The 17,336-nt window shown below is 40.7% G+C and overlaps 1 protein-coding gene across 9 annotated transcripts in view; it reads right to left on the bottom strand.

Moving 5' to 3' along the window:
* The window catches only part of ece2b (endothelin converting enzyme 2b), a 51,437-nt gene that overhangs the window by 11,035 nt on the left and 23,066 nt on the right, over positions 1 to 17,336 (bottom strand). For all 9 annotated transcript variants that reach the window (XM_026934754.3, XM_026934761.3, XM_026934760.3 and 6 more), the window contains 6 exons: positions 15,779 to 15,923; positions 14,318 to 14,533; positions 9,747 to 9,871; positions 8,084 to 8,230; positions 6,784 to 6,846; positions 1,334 to 1,522 (listed from right to left, as the gene is read on the bottom strand). In XM_026934754.3, the coding sequence (XP_026790555.1) occupies positions 1,334 to 1,522; positions 6,784 to 6,846; positions 8,084 to 8,230; positions 9,747 to 9,871; positions 14,318 to 14,533; positions 15,779 to 15,923 (885 nt within the window). The remainder of the gene's footprint in view (positions 1 to 1,333; positions 1,523 to 6,783; positions 6,847 to 8,083; positions 8,231 to 9,746; positions 9,872 to 14,317; positions 14,534 to 15,778; positions 15,924 to 17,336) is intronic.

Genomic DNA, 17,336 nt, shown 5'->3' with positions numbered 1-17,336 from the left:
CTTGCTTTTCTCTGATTCTCCTGTACAAAAAAACTGTTGCCTAGCAACTGTTGCCATAACAATTGCAGGCCTTGAGAAACAAAGGGGTGCTGGTGTGAGGCATAAAGAGAAGATTCCTGAAAAAATGTAATTGTTCTTTTTTTTTAAACAAAAAAAAAAAAAAAAAAAAAAAAAAACATGTTACAATGTTACAGAGAAAGCTGAGAAAAGTGCATCTGCAAAAGGAAATGTTCTAAAAGGGCATGATGATCTAGTGAGAACAGTGAGAAGACAGAACGTCTTGACTTTAAGGAACTCATCACAGACAGACAGAAATGAATAATTCACTGTCATCAGTGGTAAACACTATGGCAGAGAACCTCCAGGGATCCATAGCCAAGGAATCCACCATTTTTTCCACCAGGAATCCATCATTTACACTATATGACCAAAAGTATGTGGACACCTGACCAATCACACCCATATGTCCTTGTTGAACATCCCATTCCAGATTTAGTCCCCCGTTTGCTGGTATAATAACCTCCACTCTTCTGGGAAGGCTTGATGGTTGTGGGGAGTTCTCCATTCAGTCACAAGAGCATTAATGAGGTTGGGCGCTGATGTTGGGTGAGGAGGCCTGGTGCACAGTCAGCGTTCCAATTTATCCCAAAGGTGTTCAGTGAGGTTAAGGTCAGGGCTCTGTGCAGGCAACTTGAGTTCTGCCACTCCAACCTTGGCAAGCCATGTCTTTAAGGATTTCAATTTGTGTACAGGGGCATTGTCATGCTGGAACATGTTTGGGCCCTTTAGTTCCAGTGAAGGGAAATCTTGATGGTACAACATACAATACCATTATAGAGACATTCTAGACAATTGTGTGCTTCAAACTTTGTGCCAAGGATTAGGAGAAGAACCAAATATGGGCGTGATGGTCAGCTGTCCACATACGTTTGGCCATATAGTGTCTTATTGAGCTCTTATAGTTTTAGCCTGTTTGACTGGTCACTTGAAGCAAATGGGTTTAATCCAAACCTCAATAAATCAAAATAACTACTACTATAAATAATGTCAACTTGGACCTAATGTGTTTTGTCAGTTGATATTCCAGAAATAAAAAGCTCTATGGTTCCAATAAAGTCAGAAAATTGTAAACATCTGAACAATATGCCTAATAATTGAATAGTTGGATAAATAGTCATAAAGTCAACTGAAGGATCTGTGGAATTTATTTTACAGTTAAAGGGGTCCCTATCTACAAACTGTTTAAGAACCACTGAGTATTGCATAACTAAAACTAATAAAAGCCAGCACACACATCTTCCTCCATCACTCTCAACATCCCTCATGCACACACCTGCAGCTCAGCAATGGTGATTTTGTGGTAGATTTTCTCCTCGTCCCTGCGCTCATCCTGAGGCACAGTGATGTTGGCGAGTGCCGTCTCAAAATCCAGAATCTGCTGCATCTGATTCTGAGTGGAGTTCTTATCTCCTCCCAGCAACAACCCAAGCTCCACCATGTAGTCCAGGTATGCCTTTAAAACCTTAACACAGAAACACACAACCAGCATGAGTGACAAGAAAAAACTTGGGTGTGGATACAGTCTGTGGGTACAAATCTGTGATTCCAAGTTATTGAGCCATAAAGTTTAGACCCTCAATAAAATCAAAGTGGGTACAACATTTTAAGCAATATTTAGGTAAATGTCTTACATATATTCAGTGCCATATAAATAACCTTTTAAATAAATAACCTGTTTTTTGCCAAACAAGTCAATCAACCACAGAGAGAAAAAGATTCTCCATGTTGCCTTTTTGCTCACTTAAAATGTATTTCTCATTGTAACCGTGTACTTTCTACACTGGGCTAGCTAATGATTTTATGATTTGTTAATCCCTGAAGAATGTTGAACGTCTGTTGCATTTATGTGCCTTGGCATTTAATTAAGTAATGTTATTGGAATAATCAAGAATAGACAATGAGAAGACTGTCAATTGAATCTTAAGATTCATCTACATTTTTAAATAATACGCTAATTAAAGGTCTTCTGATCAGAAATATAGCTGTGATATCCAATTATATGAAAACCGCCGCAATACACCCTACTGCTAACAATGTGTAATCATGCTACATGGTCCAGTTCAAGCATGTGGAAGAGCAATGGCCCTCAGGAGAGTACTCGATGGCTTAACCTGCAGTTGCTAGATGTACCTGTGGAACCCACAGGCCTTTTCAGACCTGCAGTGTCCACAATGCAAAAGTGGTTTTAGGAAAAGAAGAGGGAGGATGAAGCACTCCAATTGTGCCTCCCCAGGAAGCAAACGGCCCCCTCCCAGACATCTCGGCAGAAATTCAATCAGGCTGTAGCCCGTCCACCGGCCTACCGGATCACAAAGCAACAGCCACCATCTCAAGCCTCCGCTCAGGGCCCAAACAAGCCTTCAGAGCCTAGATATCTCATGCCCACACATAGAGGAGGAGAAAGGAATGCTCAGAGCTCCAGTTAGAGCCCCAGATGAGTCGCATAAGCACATAACCAGTGCCCCTTCAATTAAAATGTTCAAATGTGCGCATTCAAACCTCAGGCCAAGGGCCCAACCAAAAATGTTCCAAAGTGCCTAGTGGTAGAAAAAAGCCCTTATAAATCAGATGCAAAGTCCACATGTGCGCACACACGCACAATCCAAAATAACGCCGACACATGGCGCTCATGCTTCATTGGCGGTGATATAATATGATATCATATAATATGGCCCATGCAGGCCCAATTCCAGCCACTGGAGGGCTCGCCACTGCCATTGAAATGCTCTACTGGCTCCTTATCAGTGCAAATTCAGCGTTGGCAAATGTGCGTGATATCAGATTGGGTTTAAGGACTGTAGCCAAAGGCTACAGTCTCCAATTCGCTATCAAACCACCACAGCTCAATAGGATTGTGCAATCACAGGACAGAGGGGAAGCCGCTCCCGTTTTGTGGGAGGAAATAATCTCTCTACAGAGCAGAGGCACGATAAGGACAGTACCTCAAGGAAAGCCACTGTGGCTTCAGTTTGAGGTATTTTATGGTCCCAAAGAAGGGAGGGTGCCTGCGGTCAATATTAGACCTGCTTACGCTGAACAAATGTCTGAGAATGTACAAGTACAGGATGCTAACATGTGCAACTCTTTTGCTCTCTTGCTTTGTGTGCCCAGGCAATTGGTTCACATTCATTGACCTGAAGGTTGTGCATGTCCACATACATATATACATCAGACCCTGAAATGCGAACCTGAGAAATTTTCTGTGAGGGGGGTATGTATGTATGTATGTATGTATGTATGTATGTATGTACAGTCAGGTCCATAAATATTTGGACAGTGACAATTTTTGTAATTTTGCCTCTGTATACCACCACAATGGATTTGAAAGGAAGCAATTAAGATGTGATTAAAGCGTTTAGCTTTAATTCAAGGGGTTACCCCCATTTTCACAGGCTCAAAACTGGACAATTGACTGATAAGCAGTTTCATGGACAGGTGCGGCCCGTTTCCTCATTATTTCATGACAAATTAAGGAGATAAAAGGTCTGGAGTTGAATCCAATCACTGAATTTGCATTTGGTTGCTGTTCATGGGAACTCTCAATATGCAGTCCAAAGAGTAGTCCGATGCAAGCAGAAGAGGCCATCATAAGGCCGAAAAAACAAATGGATAATGACCCAAAACATACTGCTAAAGCAAACTGAGGGCTTCTTAAAGCAAAGAAGTTAAATATTCTTAAATGTCCAATGACCACAACCCAATTCAGCATGGTTTTCACTTACTGAAGATAAACTGAACACAGAAAGACCCACAAATAAGCAGCAACTGAAGGCAGCTGCAGTAAAGGCCTGGCAAAGCATCTCAAGGAAGGAAACTCAGCATTTGGTGATATCCATGGGTTCCAGATTTCAGGCAGTCATTGACTGCAAAGGATTTGCATCCAAGTAATAAAAATAATCCTAATATTTATGATTATGTTAGTTTGTCCAATTACATTTGAGCCTGTGAAAATGGAGAGACTCTGCAAAAGATGGCTGTAATTCCTAAATAGTTAATGCAATATTTCTTGTTAAGCCCCTTGAATTAAGGGCATACCTATCAGTGAACAGAGAACGGGCTATTCTGCTGTGTCTGTCTATTTTCTGCAGGGGAGAAAGGATGGAGATACAGAGTTTGCCTCAGACTTTTGTATCTGACAGCGATGGCACTAGTAACCATCCTGTTAGCCCACCTGCATATGAGGGGCTTTCAACGGTGGGTTGCTTCCCTCAGATTAGATCCATTACATGCTTGCTGCAATGTTACTGTGTCAGTAACATGTGCAGCGGCACTGCATCTCTGGAGACGCCCCTCTTTTCTGACAACAGGCGTACCGTTGGGCGCTGTCCTGACCAGAAAGGTGATCACAACAGACACCTCCCTGGTGGGGTGGGTTACCACTCACAACGGCAGAGTAGTAAACAGTGTTAGGGAGCAGTGATATGTGCACCAACCACATAAACTGTTTAGAACTCCTAGCAGTGTTCCTGGCACTGAATCATTTTCTCCCCTTTTTGATGGGGAGTCATGTGTTAGTCAGGAAGGAAAACACTACTTTGACTGCTTTTATAAACAAACGGAGGACTATGCTCCGTCTGCACACAAACTAACCCTGTGGAGCAGCTCATGGCTCCTGACACTGAGAGCCACTCATGTTCCTGAATCTGGGCACAGATTTACTGTCCAGGGGCAATCCACATTATGGAGACTGGAAGCTCCACAACAAAGTAACAACTCGCCTATGGGCAACTAATGGGTGTGTGGAAATAGAGCTCTTTGCATCAAAAGAGCACGCACAGTGACTCCTTATTCCCTGAACAATCACAATGCCACAATGGGGGTGCATTGTATGCAGTTCTGCTGTTAGACCTGATTGCCTTAACTCTAACCAGGATGCAGGAAGGGGCTCAGGCTCATTCTGATAGCCACCCACTGGCCAGGGAAACACTGGCTGGGGGGCATAACTATAAAACTACTACTTAATATTTTACCCTCATCTGGAACTCCTGGAACTCCTGGCACTCTGGGCCTGGCTCATGAGAGGTTAAATCTGACTACAGCTGGGCTACCCGTTAGTGTTATCATGACCATTCAGCATCATCTAGGAGATCGCTCTATGATTGCAAATTGCACCTGTTTGAGGAGTGGTGCATGGCCTCAGGCTCAGTTGCCTTCCAGTGTTCCATTCCTAGGATCTTATCTTTCCTACAGGAATTGCAAGACATAGGCAAAGCCTTCTCTACCATTGAGTTATACCTGGCTACCATTTAGGCTTGCCATGTAGGTTTTGGAAGCACGTCAGTGGGCCTACATCCCCTTGTTTGCCGATTCGTGAAAGGCGCTCGTTGACTCCCTGTATCTAAACCTTAGATGGCTCAGTGGGACTTGGCTATGATACTGGAGGTAATATCAGAACCTCCTTTCGAGCCTCTGGATCAGTTCAATCTCAGAGCACTTTCTTTGAAAACGGTGATACTGCTGGCACTGGCTTCAGCAATCCATGTTGGTGACATCCACGCTCTGTCTGTAAACTCATCATGCATGCAATTTCTATTTTACTGAAACCTAATCCTTCATTCCATCCCTCAAAGTTATCAACACATCACTCTCCCTTTGCTTCCAAAGGGCAGGAGCAATCGAATGCTCTGCCCAGTCCATGTGCTGCAGACACACTGACAGGACAGCAGGGATCAGGAAATCCGACCAGCTGTTTGTGTGGGCTTCGCCTTACTTGGGTAGACCATTCATGAAACAGCACCTCTTGCACTCATGGAAGCTATAGTCTCAACTTATGCCCACACCACACGTGGAATGGCTGTATAATGGAAATTGAAGATATTTGCACTGCGGCGAGTTGGTCATTGCCACACAACTTTGTGAGGTTTTATAGGTTTGATGTGATTAAACTCACCCTGGCACATTCTGTCCTTAGTGTCAGCTTGCGAACAGACTCGCCAGCCAGTCTTGTCTTCAAGATAAACTTGACCGACAATTCGGGAGTCACGATATCCCCTAGTGTGATATTGAAGTGAATGCTTGAAAGAGAACTTTAGGTTACGACCGTAACCCAGTTCTGCGATAGCGTGAGTGAGGTATCTCACTATGGGAGACGCCCCTTCGCCTTGTCCCTCAGAAGCAATATTCCATTACGCTCAAAAACTTCACAGATGTGACGTGTGCATCGTGGAGGTGGGACTCAATCCTGCCTTATAATCCTCGGAACAATGTAACCTAGACAGTCTAGATAACCCTCTTTCTCGCTGTATGCAAGGAGGGTGGTCCGATGAGTTACCTCACTCATGCTATCAGAGAACCAGGATTATGGTCGCAACCTGAAGCCCTCTTTCAAGCATTCATATTTTTAAGCATTTGTATTTACTACATTTTACTACATTTAAATGCAAATGTGTCGTACCTAAACCCATTCAACCTGCAACACTAAATCAAAGTGCCAGCTGTGAGTCACACATCAGCACTACAAATGAAACGCTACATCAGTACTACATATGCAGCTGTCATGAGTCAACCCCCACAACAGCACTACATGTTCAATATGGAAAAATATCCACCATATGCATCAAACACTGAAAATTAACACGTCTAACCCAGAAGACCCTACGTGACAACAAACTATAAACCACAAAAAGGCACGAACACTAGATGTGGAGTCCTAATAAAGGCAAAAAGCGATTGTTACCTAATGAGGAGATAACATGCTGAATCACATAGATCAGGGTGTCCTACCTTCTCATTAGTCTTATTGAGGTAATAATCCCGAGAGGGAAGGAAGAGCCCGGATTGATCAACCTGGAAACACAGGTGGGCAAACAAATAAAAGCATTAATTTGCTGCAAATACAGGACAACAATTACTCACCAAAACTATGTGGAAATGTTTTATTTACTTATCTTGTCTAGTCTATCTGCAAAAGATCATGGTGGGTAAGGAACCAGAATAAAAAACACAGTGGTTAAAAAAAAAAAAAATTATTTTTAAAAATTAAAAAAAGTCAGTCAGTCTGCCTAAAGCTGTCTAAAACCTTATTAGCTAAGTGAGATGTCACGCGTTGATCATGTTATTGGATAACACGAGAGAGAGAGAGACAGCAGCCACCCTTCCAGTCAGCATAGAAAATGAAAATGATCTACTGTCTGTTATATAAAAAGTGCAGTCCTGCATTGCTGTGCTTCTGCAAAGTTTAACAGTCACACTGACTAAGCTCATGCAGTGCTTGATGATTAGCTAATGAGGAAAGTATATTAGAACAGAGAAATAGTAATCCTGCTAATGATGTGACCTTTCAAAACAAGCAGTGAGCAGAACAGACATTTTTTGTGTGTTGTTTTGTTACATCAGATCTCTGGTTTTGGAGGTGAGGGGTATAATAAAATTCCACCCTAACTATGTATTTTATGCAAAATTCATTATGCTGCCTTTAATGTGAGTGATGCTACTTTAAACTCTTTGTCAGGCCAAATTGGGTCATGTCTAATGCATGACTTTTCCCTAGATTACTGCCATGATTCACAATCAGGCTGGATCTGTGCTGGTCACCCCTAGCAGACACTCTAAACTCTTCCCTCCTCGGCTAGTTGGAGTGAGTCAGAGTATATCAAACATGGATGGGTCCCCCCCCCCAACTCAAATCTGGTCAATGTCTGGTAGTGTAAGCTGGTCAAAAACCTGAAATCTGACTTTCTAAATAATAATAATAATAATAATAATAATAATAATAATAATAATAAAACAGCCCAACTGCCAATGCCATAAACCAATCAGGTGAGGTAAGACTGGCATGATTGTTTGCTATCAGCGTAACGAGAAAGTGTTCTCTTGTATGCTTCATATGTTCAGTTTGGTTCTACAGCATAATATAAGGAGAATGTGTGATCCCTAGCTAGTGGGTGATTCACATTTATCCTTATTTATTTTCAGACAATGTGAAAATGGTACAAAAATCAAGCGTGCAATGCTCAGACTTTTCATAATCTGTTAAGAGGTTTAAAAGTTGTATGTAAGACTTGCATGGGATTTGAGCATGCACCTGAATTACGTTGCTGTTGGAGTTTTTAGGGTCCACGCTGACCCCCACAGTGAAGAAAGGCTGGGCTCTGTATGGGCCTGAGACCGTCTTCAGCACCTCCATGAAGTTATCCTTTTCCCATGGCTCAGTGATGTTCCAACCCCCAGTCTGCAAACATACAGTGCAGGAAATGCTCTTTGATTTTGCAGGACAACATGGGCACCCCAAACTCAATATATAACCCCTGGCTACTGTATGTGTGCTTACATGTCCATACACAAAAGATGGTAAATCACTTGCCTTCTCTAAACAACGAAGAAGGGGATGCAATTAAGTTAAAGCTGTGAGTAGACATCAAACTCAATTAAATGCATCTTTCCTCAGAGAATACGAGTTCAGTCTAAAGACAGCTGAGCCAATTCATTCAATCACTGTAACAAGCTCAGCAGAGAGTGTCTCTCTCCAGCAGACACCCTCCTTGTGCGGGTTTTAAATTAGACACACAGTGTGCTTTTTGACACTCCACAAGGAATGGTATTAATCTCTGGAGAAGAACAGTTTTAGAGAACAACCCAAATAAGGCTGACTAAACTTCTGTAAATGGCCATTAATTAATTTTAAAAATTAACTAATTAATTTTTGAATATAAAAGTGTAATGAGCGTGCCTTCATAAATCTCAACTGTATTTGATGGATGATTTCTTATAACTGACAATTGCACGATTTCTGGTGCAAAATTCTTTAAATCCCACCAGCAGAAATAAGACAGAGCGCGTTTCATAACCCAAAAGCATGGAGTAGAATTTTGCTTTATGTAACATTAATAAGAACACTGTAGAAAAGTTGATGCATATAGCCTACCCTTATGGACCATGGGCCCACCGGGGTTGCCACAATCATGTGCACCAAGTTGGAAAATTAGTATAAATTATAGTATTTACATCAATGACAAATCTGTAAGCCAGAGGGTTTGGAGTAAATACATAACCTATTATCCATGTACTGAATGCAAGATGATAAATGTGAAGTACCACATGGACCTGGCTAACTAACTCATTCACACATTTTTAACAGATTGAAGATTCTCCCCAAGGAAGAGAACGTGGCTTTTGTGTGCATCAGCATTGAAAGAAAAGTCAACTGGCATGAACCCACACCAGCAGTATCTGACAAATGCACTTATGTTTGAACTTAAATTGTGTGTCTATAAAGTACTAAATCAAATGTTTTATTGATACCGGAAGTGTTCATCCAGTCAGAATAGAATAAAAGTATTAGCTACTTCTACACAGTATGTTGGGCCTAAATCCCTTTGCACATTAATATAAATCACCTTTTGCCAAGTGATTTATTGAACCAAATGCCTGCATCCAGGGCGTTTCTCAAGTATAGATACAGAAATGGCAGAAAAGCAGAATAACTTCTACATCTGTACAAATACAGTTTGTTCATTTCAAATGGAAATATTGTATTGAATCACCCCAATATTCAGCTCAGACCTCTGTACTTAAGCCAGGTTTTACTAGCACAAAAAAAAGCCCTTAGGAGTGGTGCCTTACATCAATGACACTGTGTGTCCTTGTTCTATTAGTGAAATGAGTCTTGGCTTCGAACACTAAATTTGTCTATTGGAAGGTCACCAGGGATTACAAGGAAAAAAAGAGGGAAGGGAAGGAAGTCCTACCTTAGTGATGAGGTCGATGAGTGGCTGGGCTCCCAGCTCCTCAATGCGCTGCTCATTCAGACAGGACAAGTAGTAGAACTGAGCTTTTTTCTCTGCTTCACTACTCGAGTTAAAGGTGCCGTTCTCTAGAGGCAGAACAAGAGACAGAGGTTGTTTGTACAGCTGATTTGTTGTTGCTAATGCTGCACATAGGAAAACATTTATTGATGGAGTGCAATAACTGCCCTTAGGCTATATATTGCACTTTTTATCCATTTATAGTTACATATGTGGAATGTATGGAAAACAAATTAGTTCCTGTTATCACTTATGTTATGGCATCTATAGAAAATCATTCTCTCACTTTCTTATAAGACAAGTTAATAAGACAATAAACACAGCTTGTTATATCTTTACAACCTTATTAGGTTGAATAAGCGTGGAGTATAGGAATCCTCTGTGGAGAAAAGTCCCCCCTCCAGTTTTCTCCTTAATTTAATCATAAGCCATTCCCAACTCCCTACCAACCAGGGAGGGCGAAGGCTATCGCACGCTTCCTCTGCACTGCATCTTTTCAAACTGCTGCTCATGCAACGTCCTCCGAAAAACAGTATCCACCCACTTCTGCATGCATGAGCTCCCAGATGCCCATGATTGGCTAGTGTCTGTGATTGATAGGGGAGAGAGTATGCCAACCCTCCCTCCCTAATCCCTCCCTCTGGCTAATCTGTTGGACTCGCAGCCACGGATGGCTGTGGCATCATCGGGATTTGTTCTCACGATCCCTGGATGATCGGGTGAACACTTATGTTGCACCACTCGGGAGCCCTACCGGCTCTAAACAAGCACTGTTGCTCCACTGACAGATGCACATGTTTAACTCCAGACATGTTTCTGTGCCTGTTTGGCCCTGGTGTCAAGTCTCATGAGTATAAATGGGAAAAACAGCATCCGTGTCAGTGCTAACCTCATTCCAGTGAAGAATACAGTACAGCCCCTGTCAGCACCTCCTCTGTTTCTTGTCTTCTAAGAGCTTTTGTCATGATGATGTCTTAGTTTTATTGTGAGAGCAGAAATGACCTTACCCTGTGCATGTGTGCATGTTTTATAACCAGCATAATTCATGTTCTTGAGGAGGGGGGAGATGCAGAGACATCACATGCGCAGCCACAAGCAGCTGCTCCTTTCAGCTCTCATCTGTCTTCCCTCCTCTAGCGTAATCACATTAAGACACACAAGGTGGAATATTCCACTAATAAATTCACAGGCACACAGTGCCAGGCCAATTACCGGTCAGCAGGTACAGGCCAATGAAGACAAGCCAGAGGGACAGGAGGGGAGGGGAAGAAATGGAGGGAGGGCGAATGATCCCTCAGGTTGGCATTCTGCCATACATGCTGAACGTAATTCAACACTGCAGTTGCAGCATACACAATATTTGCATGTTCTGTGTTTGTCAGACAATAGAAGACAATCAACCAGGTGCATCAGCACAAAGCAGCCACATGACTGTCCCTGTCGCTCTTAGCAAAGCACAAATCATACAGTACATTTCTACAATTAACTTTCACATCCTACCTTTATACCACATACTGTTTCACTCCCATCTTCCCTTTCCCACGCCTAGCCACAATTCACCGAGAGTGTGAGAACCACCACCTCACACTCTCCCTTATTTAGCTAAAGGACAATGCTGCAGGAGTGTGCAAGTTCAGTGGGAATACTCTGCTCATCATCTGTTTAGTGGAGCATTTACTTCCTCTCAGCATGCTTTAAAGCTAAGATTATATCCTTCACAGCTGTACCACCACATGTCATCAAAGCAGCATTAAAAAGTCAAATGTAGATGGATGTAATGAATGTAAATTACAGAAATGGGAGTGTCTTTACAATGAACACATGGCAGTATCACCAAAAAAAAAAAAAAAAAAAAAATACTATGTACACTTCTTATCTTTAATGCAATGACCTTTTCTTAGGGCTTGTGGCCTTATAGGTTGTGCTTGATGGTTACATGCCCATAATACGCAGATTACACCTATGTTAGGAACTTAATAACTTACGCTTGTCAAGACATGTTTGTCTATATTCAATTTCTGCATTATAAACTAGGTCATATATTTGACTTTGGTTTCCGGTTTAGCAAGAGATGACAGAAAATAGACATTCTTGGAGTGTCTCCATACTGAAGAAAGTACAAAACCTTTCCCACCACTGGATATGATGGGATTTTTAAATTTTTCAAATATATACTACCTGAGGCTATTTCTACAGTTTAATTCTTAATTTGGAAAAAAAAATTATTGACTTAACATCTTTGAGCGGTCCTTCAAAATTACCTTTAAATTTTTCTCTTTTTTTGGGTTCACAGTGCTAGCAGAGAAGGAGAGAACATTTTGTTCATTTCACTTTTAACTTAAAACATGAAATCTGGCTCACTCTAGTTTTTTGAAGAGATTGATATCCACAGTGTTTTTTGTTCAACTATTCTTAAAAACACTTACATGAGAAAAGACTAAAAGCAGTGCAATAGCTCAGGCAGAAGATGATAGGTGGATTTGGGAGATGGTCATTGTTCTTAGTTTAGCAGAAGAAGGTAGGAGGAAATGTGAGAAGGAAAGTTTGTGTGAAGTAACATGAGAAGACTGAAGACAGATCCATGCACGATATCCAGGCTGAAGTGAATGCAAATGTGTGCACAAAAGGTATAAGGTTTCTTCAGATGTACTGTTTTTAATGACAAGTGCTAACTGAGCACTAACTTAACAATTTTGCCATAACTATTACTTTATATACAGGCTCCTCCAAAAGTATTGGAACAGCATGGGTCAATTCTTTTGTTTTTGCTATACCAACCCATGTTTCAGGTGATCAAAAATACTGAAACAGGTGTTTCTTGTTTTAAAAAAAAAAAAAAGAAAGATAAACCAACCATTCACTGATATTTTAACAGTACCGCATTGATTCCACTTCAAATTCTGCCTGATGTATACAAAAGTGTTATAAGTGTATTTGTACCAAGATAATCCTCTTTTTTTATGCTTGGATTTTTTGGTAATGTAATTTATTTTACACTGTTCATTTTATTTTAAGATGTAAAAAAAATAAAAATGTCTTAAAAAGAAATCAAAGAAGAAATTATATTACTAATCTGTCATGCATTTAATTTAAAACTATTTTTGTTTCAAATCATAGAAAACAATAAAGAGAATGTTAAAGAAAAAAAAAAAGATAAACCAATATGAAGACCAGAGAGCTGTCTATGGGAGAAAAGCAAGCCAATTTTGAAGCTGAGAAAAGAGGGAAAAATTGATCAGAGCCACAAGTACTGGGCACACCCAATACAACAATTTGGAATGAAACCACTGGTGTACCAACGACCAGACATTGAACAGGTCGGCCAAAAAAAACAACAGCCGCTGGTCACAGAAACATTGTGAGAGCTGTGAAGAAAAACCCCAAAACAAAAGTCAGTGACATCATCAACAGCCAGGGCACAGGTTAAGGTATCACAATCCACCGTTTGAGGAAGACTTTGAGAGCAGAAATATAGAGACCATATCACAATGTGCAAACCACTCATCAGCAGTGAGAATCAGAAGACCTGATATGAATTCACAAAGAAATACAGAGATGATCCAGAAAAGTTCTGGAACCAATAATAACCTCTACCAAAGGGATGGAAAGGCTAAAGTGTGGAGAACGAAAGGATCTGATCAAACATACGAGCTCATTGGTCAAGCACGGTGGAGGTAGTGTCATGGCATGGGCTTGCATGGCTGCTTCTGGAATGAGCTGACTAATCATTGTTGATTATGCAACTCGTGATGGTAGCAGCAGATTGAATTCGGAAGTCCACAGAAACATTCAGTCTGCCAATTTACAGAGAAATGCATCCAATCTTATTGGGAGGAACTTCACCATGCAGCAAGACAATGACCCAAACACACTGCCAAAACAACAAAGGACTTCATCAGGGGAAAAAGTAGAAAGGAAGGTTTTGGACTTGCCAAATCAATCACCAGACTTTAACCCAACTGAGCATGCATTTCACCACCTGAAGAGGAGACTGAAGGGAGAAACCCCCCAAAACAAACAACAACTGAAGGAAGCTGTGGTATAAGCCTGGAAAAGCAGCACAAAAAAAAGAATGCAACAGCTTGGTGATGTCATTGGGTCATCAGGTTGATGCAGTTATTGCAAGCAAGAGATATGCAAATATAAAGTGTTATTTACTTTAAGATGATCTGTTCCAATACTTTTGCTCACCTAAAAAAGGTGCCATGTTCCAAGTTGTTTAACACATCTAGATGTAAATATCAGGAACTGAAAGCTGAAAATCTGCTCTATTGCCTCATTCAGCTTTTTGATCTCAAACCCAAATGTCTTAAGTGTATAAAAAAATAAATAAAAAAAAGAATTGGCATTGCCGTTCCAGTATTTTCGGAGGGAACTGTAATCAGAACCAGCCATTCAAGAGACATTAACCTTTAAGTCATGTATTTGGTGCAATGACACTTTAAATTAAACCATTCGAACATTAAAAGGCATGCCTGTGAATGTGTGGAGAATGCAACTCTACTCTGTCTCACCCAGTAGATGTTTGAGCATGGCCTGGTTCTGGTCCCAGATGCTGTTGAAGGTGCTCCAACGCGAGCGTCCATCAGGAAGGGGGTTTTTGCGAATCCAGCCACCACATGCATACTGGTAGAAATCCTGACATGGGTCAACTGTGCGGTCCAGAGACTCCACTATCTTACTGGCGACTGTCACACACGCCTCCGTCAGACACAGACTAAACGATGGATCTGTGAGAGAGGAAGACGAGTGTTGCTGATATCAAACACACTAGTAATGAAAGTCACAGCACGTGATTGCCACATATACATACTATATACACACTATATAATATAATAATATATTATATATACTATAATACTATTATTGTAGCAACTTCCATTTTTTTAAATCAAGATAAGATAAGGTTATTTTCTGTGCAAAGTCTTGCCATTCATCAACACTGTGTGTGGTCAAATCTGATTGTAGAATTAGAAATAATAAACAACACTGATGATCACAATTGCTTATGCGTGAACCTCGTTCTAAAATAGGGATAATAGGGTTTAGTGTCAACATAGAGCATAGAGCCTATTTAAAAAATGCTTAGACATGGATATTTATGAACTAATTAGTCCTTTAATTGCGTAATAGGTGCATTTGCATACAAGAGGCACCCTAACATGCTGACATGGATGCAGAGTCTTGGACAGACAAAGCACACACCGAGGCTGTTAGCTATCAAAAATGCTTGGCTATAATTGCATAATATCAGCACAAATGTGCCAGATGTGTCTTTTTTTGTGTGTTGGATTAATTTCTTTCAAAATAAGGATTGCTCACCTACATATATTTATACATAATGCTTTAATTAAATCTGATCTATTTGAGTTCTAAAATCTAGAGAAAATCTAGAATAATCTTATAGTTTATACTAAAGTTATACATAGATTTTACATAACTACCTGCAGATGAGGTTGAAAACAAAAAAAAAAACGGTTGGAAAAAGCTTTCCAAAAAAACAACAACAATTCCAGCATACACTTCTAGAACTGTCTTTTATTTGCAGAAACCTCAGACAAAAGCACCTGTAATTTAGCATTACCTAAATGTATTTTTTCCTATCTCCATTTACTTCTTTTCTTGGATCTTCCTCCGATCTAGATACCCTGCTGAATGCTTTACTTTTTTGGCTCACTATCATGTTATCATGATGGGTAGCATTTACTGAAATAAAACTGCTCTCTTATTTAAAATGGTCAGAATGTAACAAGCAGCCTGCCCAAACTATTACACAAACTACCACAAGAGACCAAAAATACTGCCAATACCACCCCACTACCACACACACACACACACACCCACACACACACACTCACCACGGACACACGCGCACACACACACACACACACAGACACAGACACACACAGACACACGAGGTGCGTGCGCGCGCACAAGACCTGAGGCCAGAAAATGTGTATATGTGGTTGGCTCACCATTTTTGTAGTGAACTCCCAGGGTAACAGCACATGCAAAAAGTGATAACAGAGAGGCCATGAGTAAAGCAGCCAACACTATCTCCAGCTGAGTCCTCCGTCCTAATCCACCACACAACTGGATCCCACCTTTCCGGAAACCCACCTGAGGCACAAACATGCATTAGTAAAGAATATTCAGTGAACAAGTGAAGAAGTACCAGACTGGACATAAGCACCCTGGACAAAGAAAAGTGTTTGTATGCAGAAAGCCAAAAACACATTTTTTAACCTAATCTCTGTCCAACACATCTGTAAGTATGCACAATTACTGTTGGCAAGAATTGACATTTCTCTGGAACTGAAATACTGTAAACTCCTTTATAATGAAACTTTAGGTCAGTCGTTGTTGTGGTAGTCATTAAATGTAAACTGCAATTTGTACTTTAAGAAGGAACAACATTTCAGAGGGAGGAAGCTGTGGTTAGCTGTGGGAGTCTGATGGTGATTTGATACAGCAAAACCTTCGGGTAAGTTTATACAACTGCACTGCACACTAGTGACCAAAATTTGTATCAATTTTGTATAAATCCACATTCCCCCACAGTAAGCCCTCTGTAGCTAGAGTGAAATGATTTAGTCTGGATTTTTGTGCTATTATAGATACAGTTCTTGATTCATGACTTTCAGTGACTGAGTTTTCCTTTGTGAACCAAGTGATTTTCAGCTAAAAAGGTTTTCAGTTCCTTTAACATTATACAAATGGCAATAGATTAAATGGTCCAGTAGAAGAATCAGACTTGCTCTATCTGCAGCTGGCCACAAGCACATGAAGCTGCATTATGTTTGGCTTAAAAACTTGCGGCTGCTATTCAAAGAACCCACTTCTAACACCACTGAGCTTTTTTACAGTCTCACAGCTGATCACAGGAACTTTTTTGGATGTAAAAGCCCTTTTTTTCAAAATTGTATCACTCCAAATTTGAAACTAAACCTAGCTGCATGTTATTTCATTTTATTACTCATTACATTTGTTCTCTAATTCAACTCAAACAAGCAACTGACATTTAGAGCCAGTGGATAAAGAAAAAGAGGTTTTATACAAGCCCATTAACAGATGTTTTCCAGATGCTGTGGGACTGCGCAACACCCAACGGCCTAGTGTGGAAATACAAGTGCCCCCTTTTCTTAAAAACTGGTTAGCCGCAATAATGACGGGCAGCATTTAGCCCCTTATAGTACCATTTGAACCTCAAGTGACCCAAACGTGCTATAATCTTCATTCATCAAGTCAAACACTATTTGTTTGAAAAATAGTCAAGTCAAATTCCTCAAGTCACCTCCCTACAAAAAACATATTTGATATTTTGTACGTCATTCATACACCTAATATATACGCAACACACTCGCAAGTTTTCTATGGTTCAATGTGTTGCGTATACACCTAATGTACACGCAACACACTCGCCCATAGAAAACTTGCGAATAAAGAACAAGGATGTGAAATTCTGCGGGTACATGACAGCATGCACACAGTGCTCAGCTGCAGAACAGAACTGTGATACTGCACAAGAATACG

This window comes from Pangasianodon hypophthalmus, chromosome 14 (assembly GCF_027358585.1).
Source record: "Pangasianodon hypophthalmus isolate fPanHyp1 chromosome 14, fPanHyp1.pri, whole genome shotgun sequence".
NCBI classification, from domain to species: domain Eukaryota; kingdom Metazoa; phylum Chordata; class Actinopteri; order Siluriformes; family Pangasiidae; genus Pangasianodon; species Pangasianodon hypophthalmus.
This window is presented reverse-complemented; position numbering and strand designations above follow the sequence as displayed.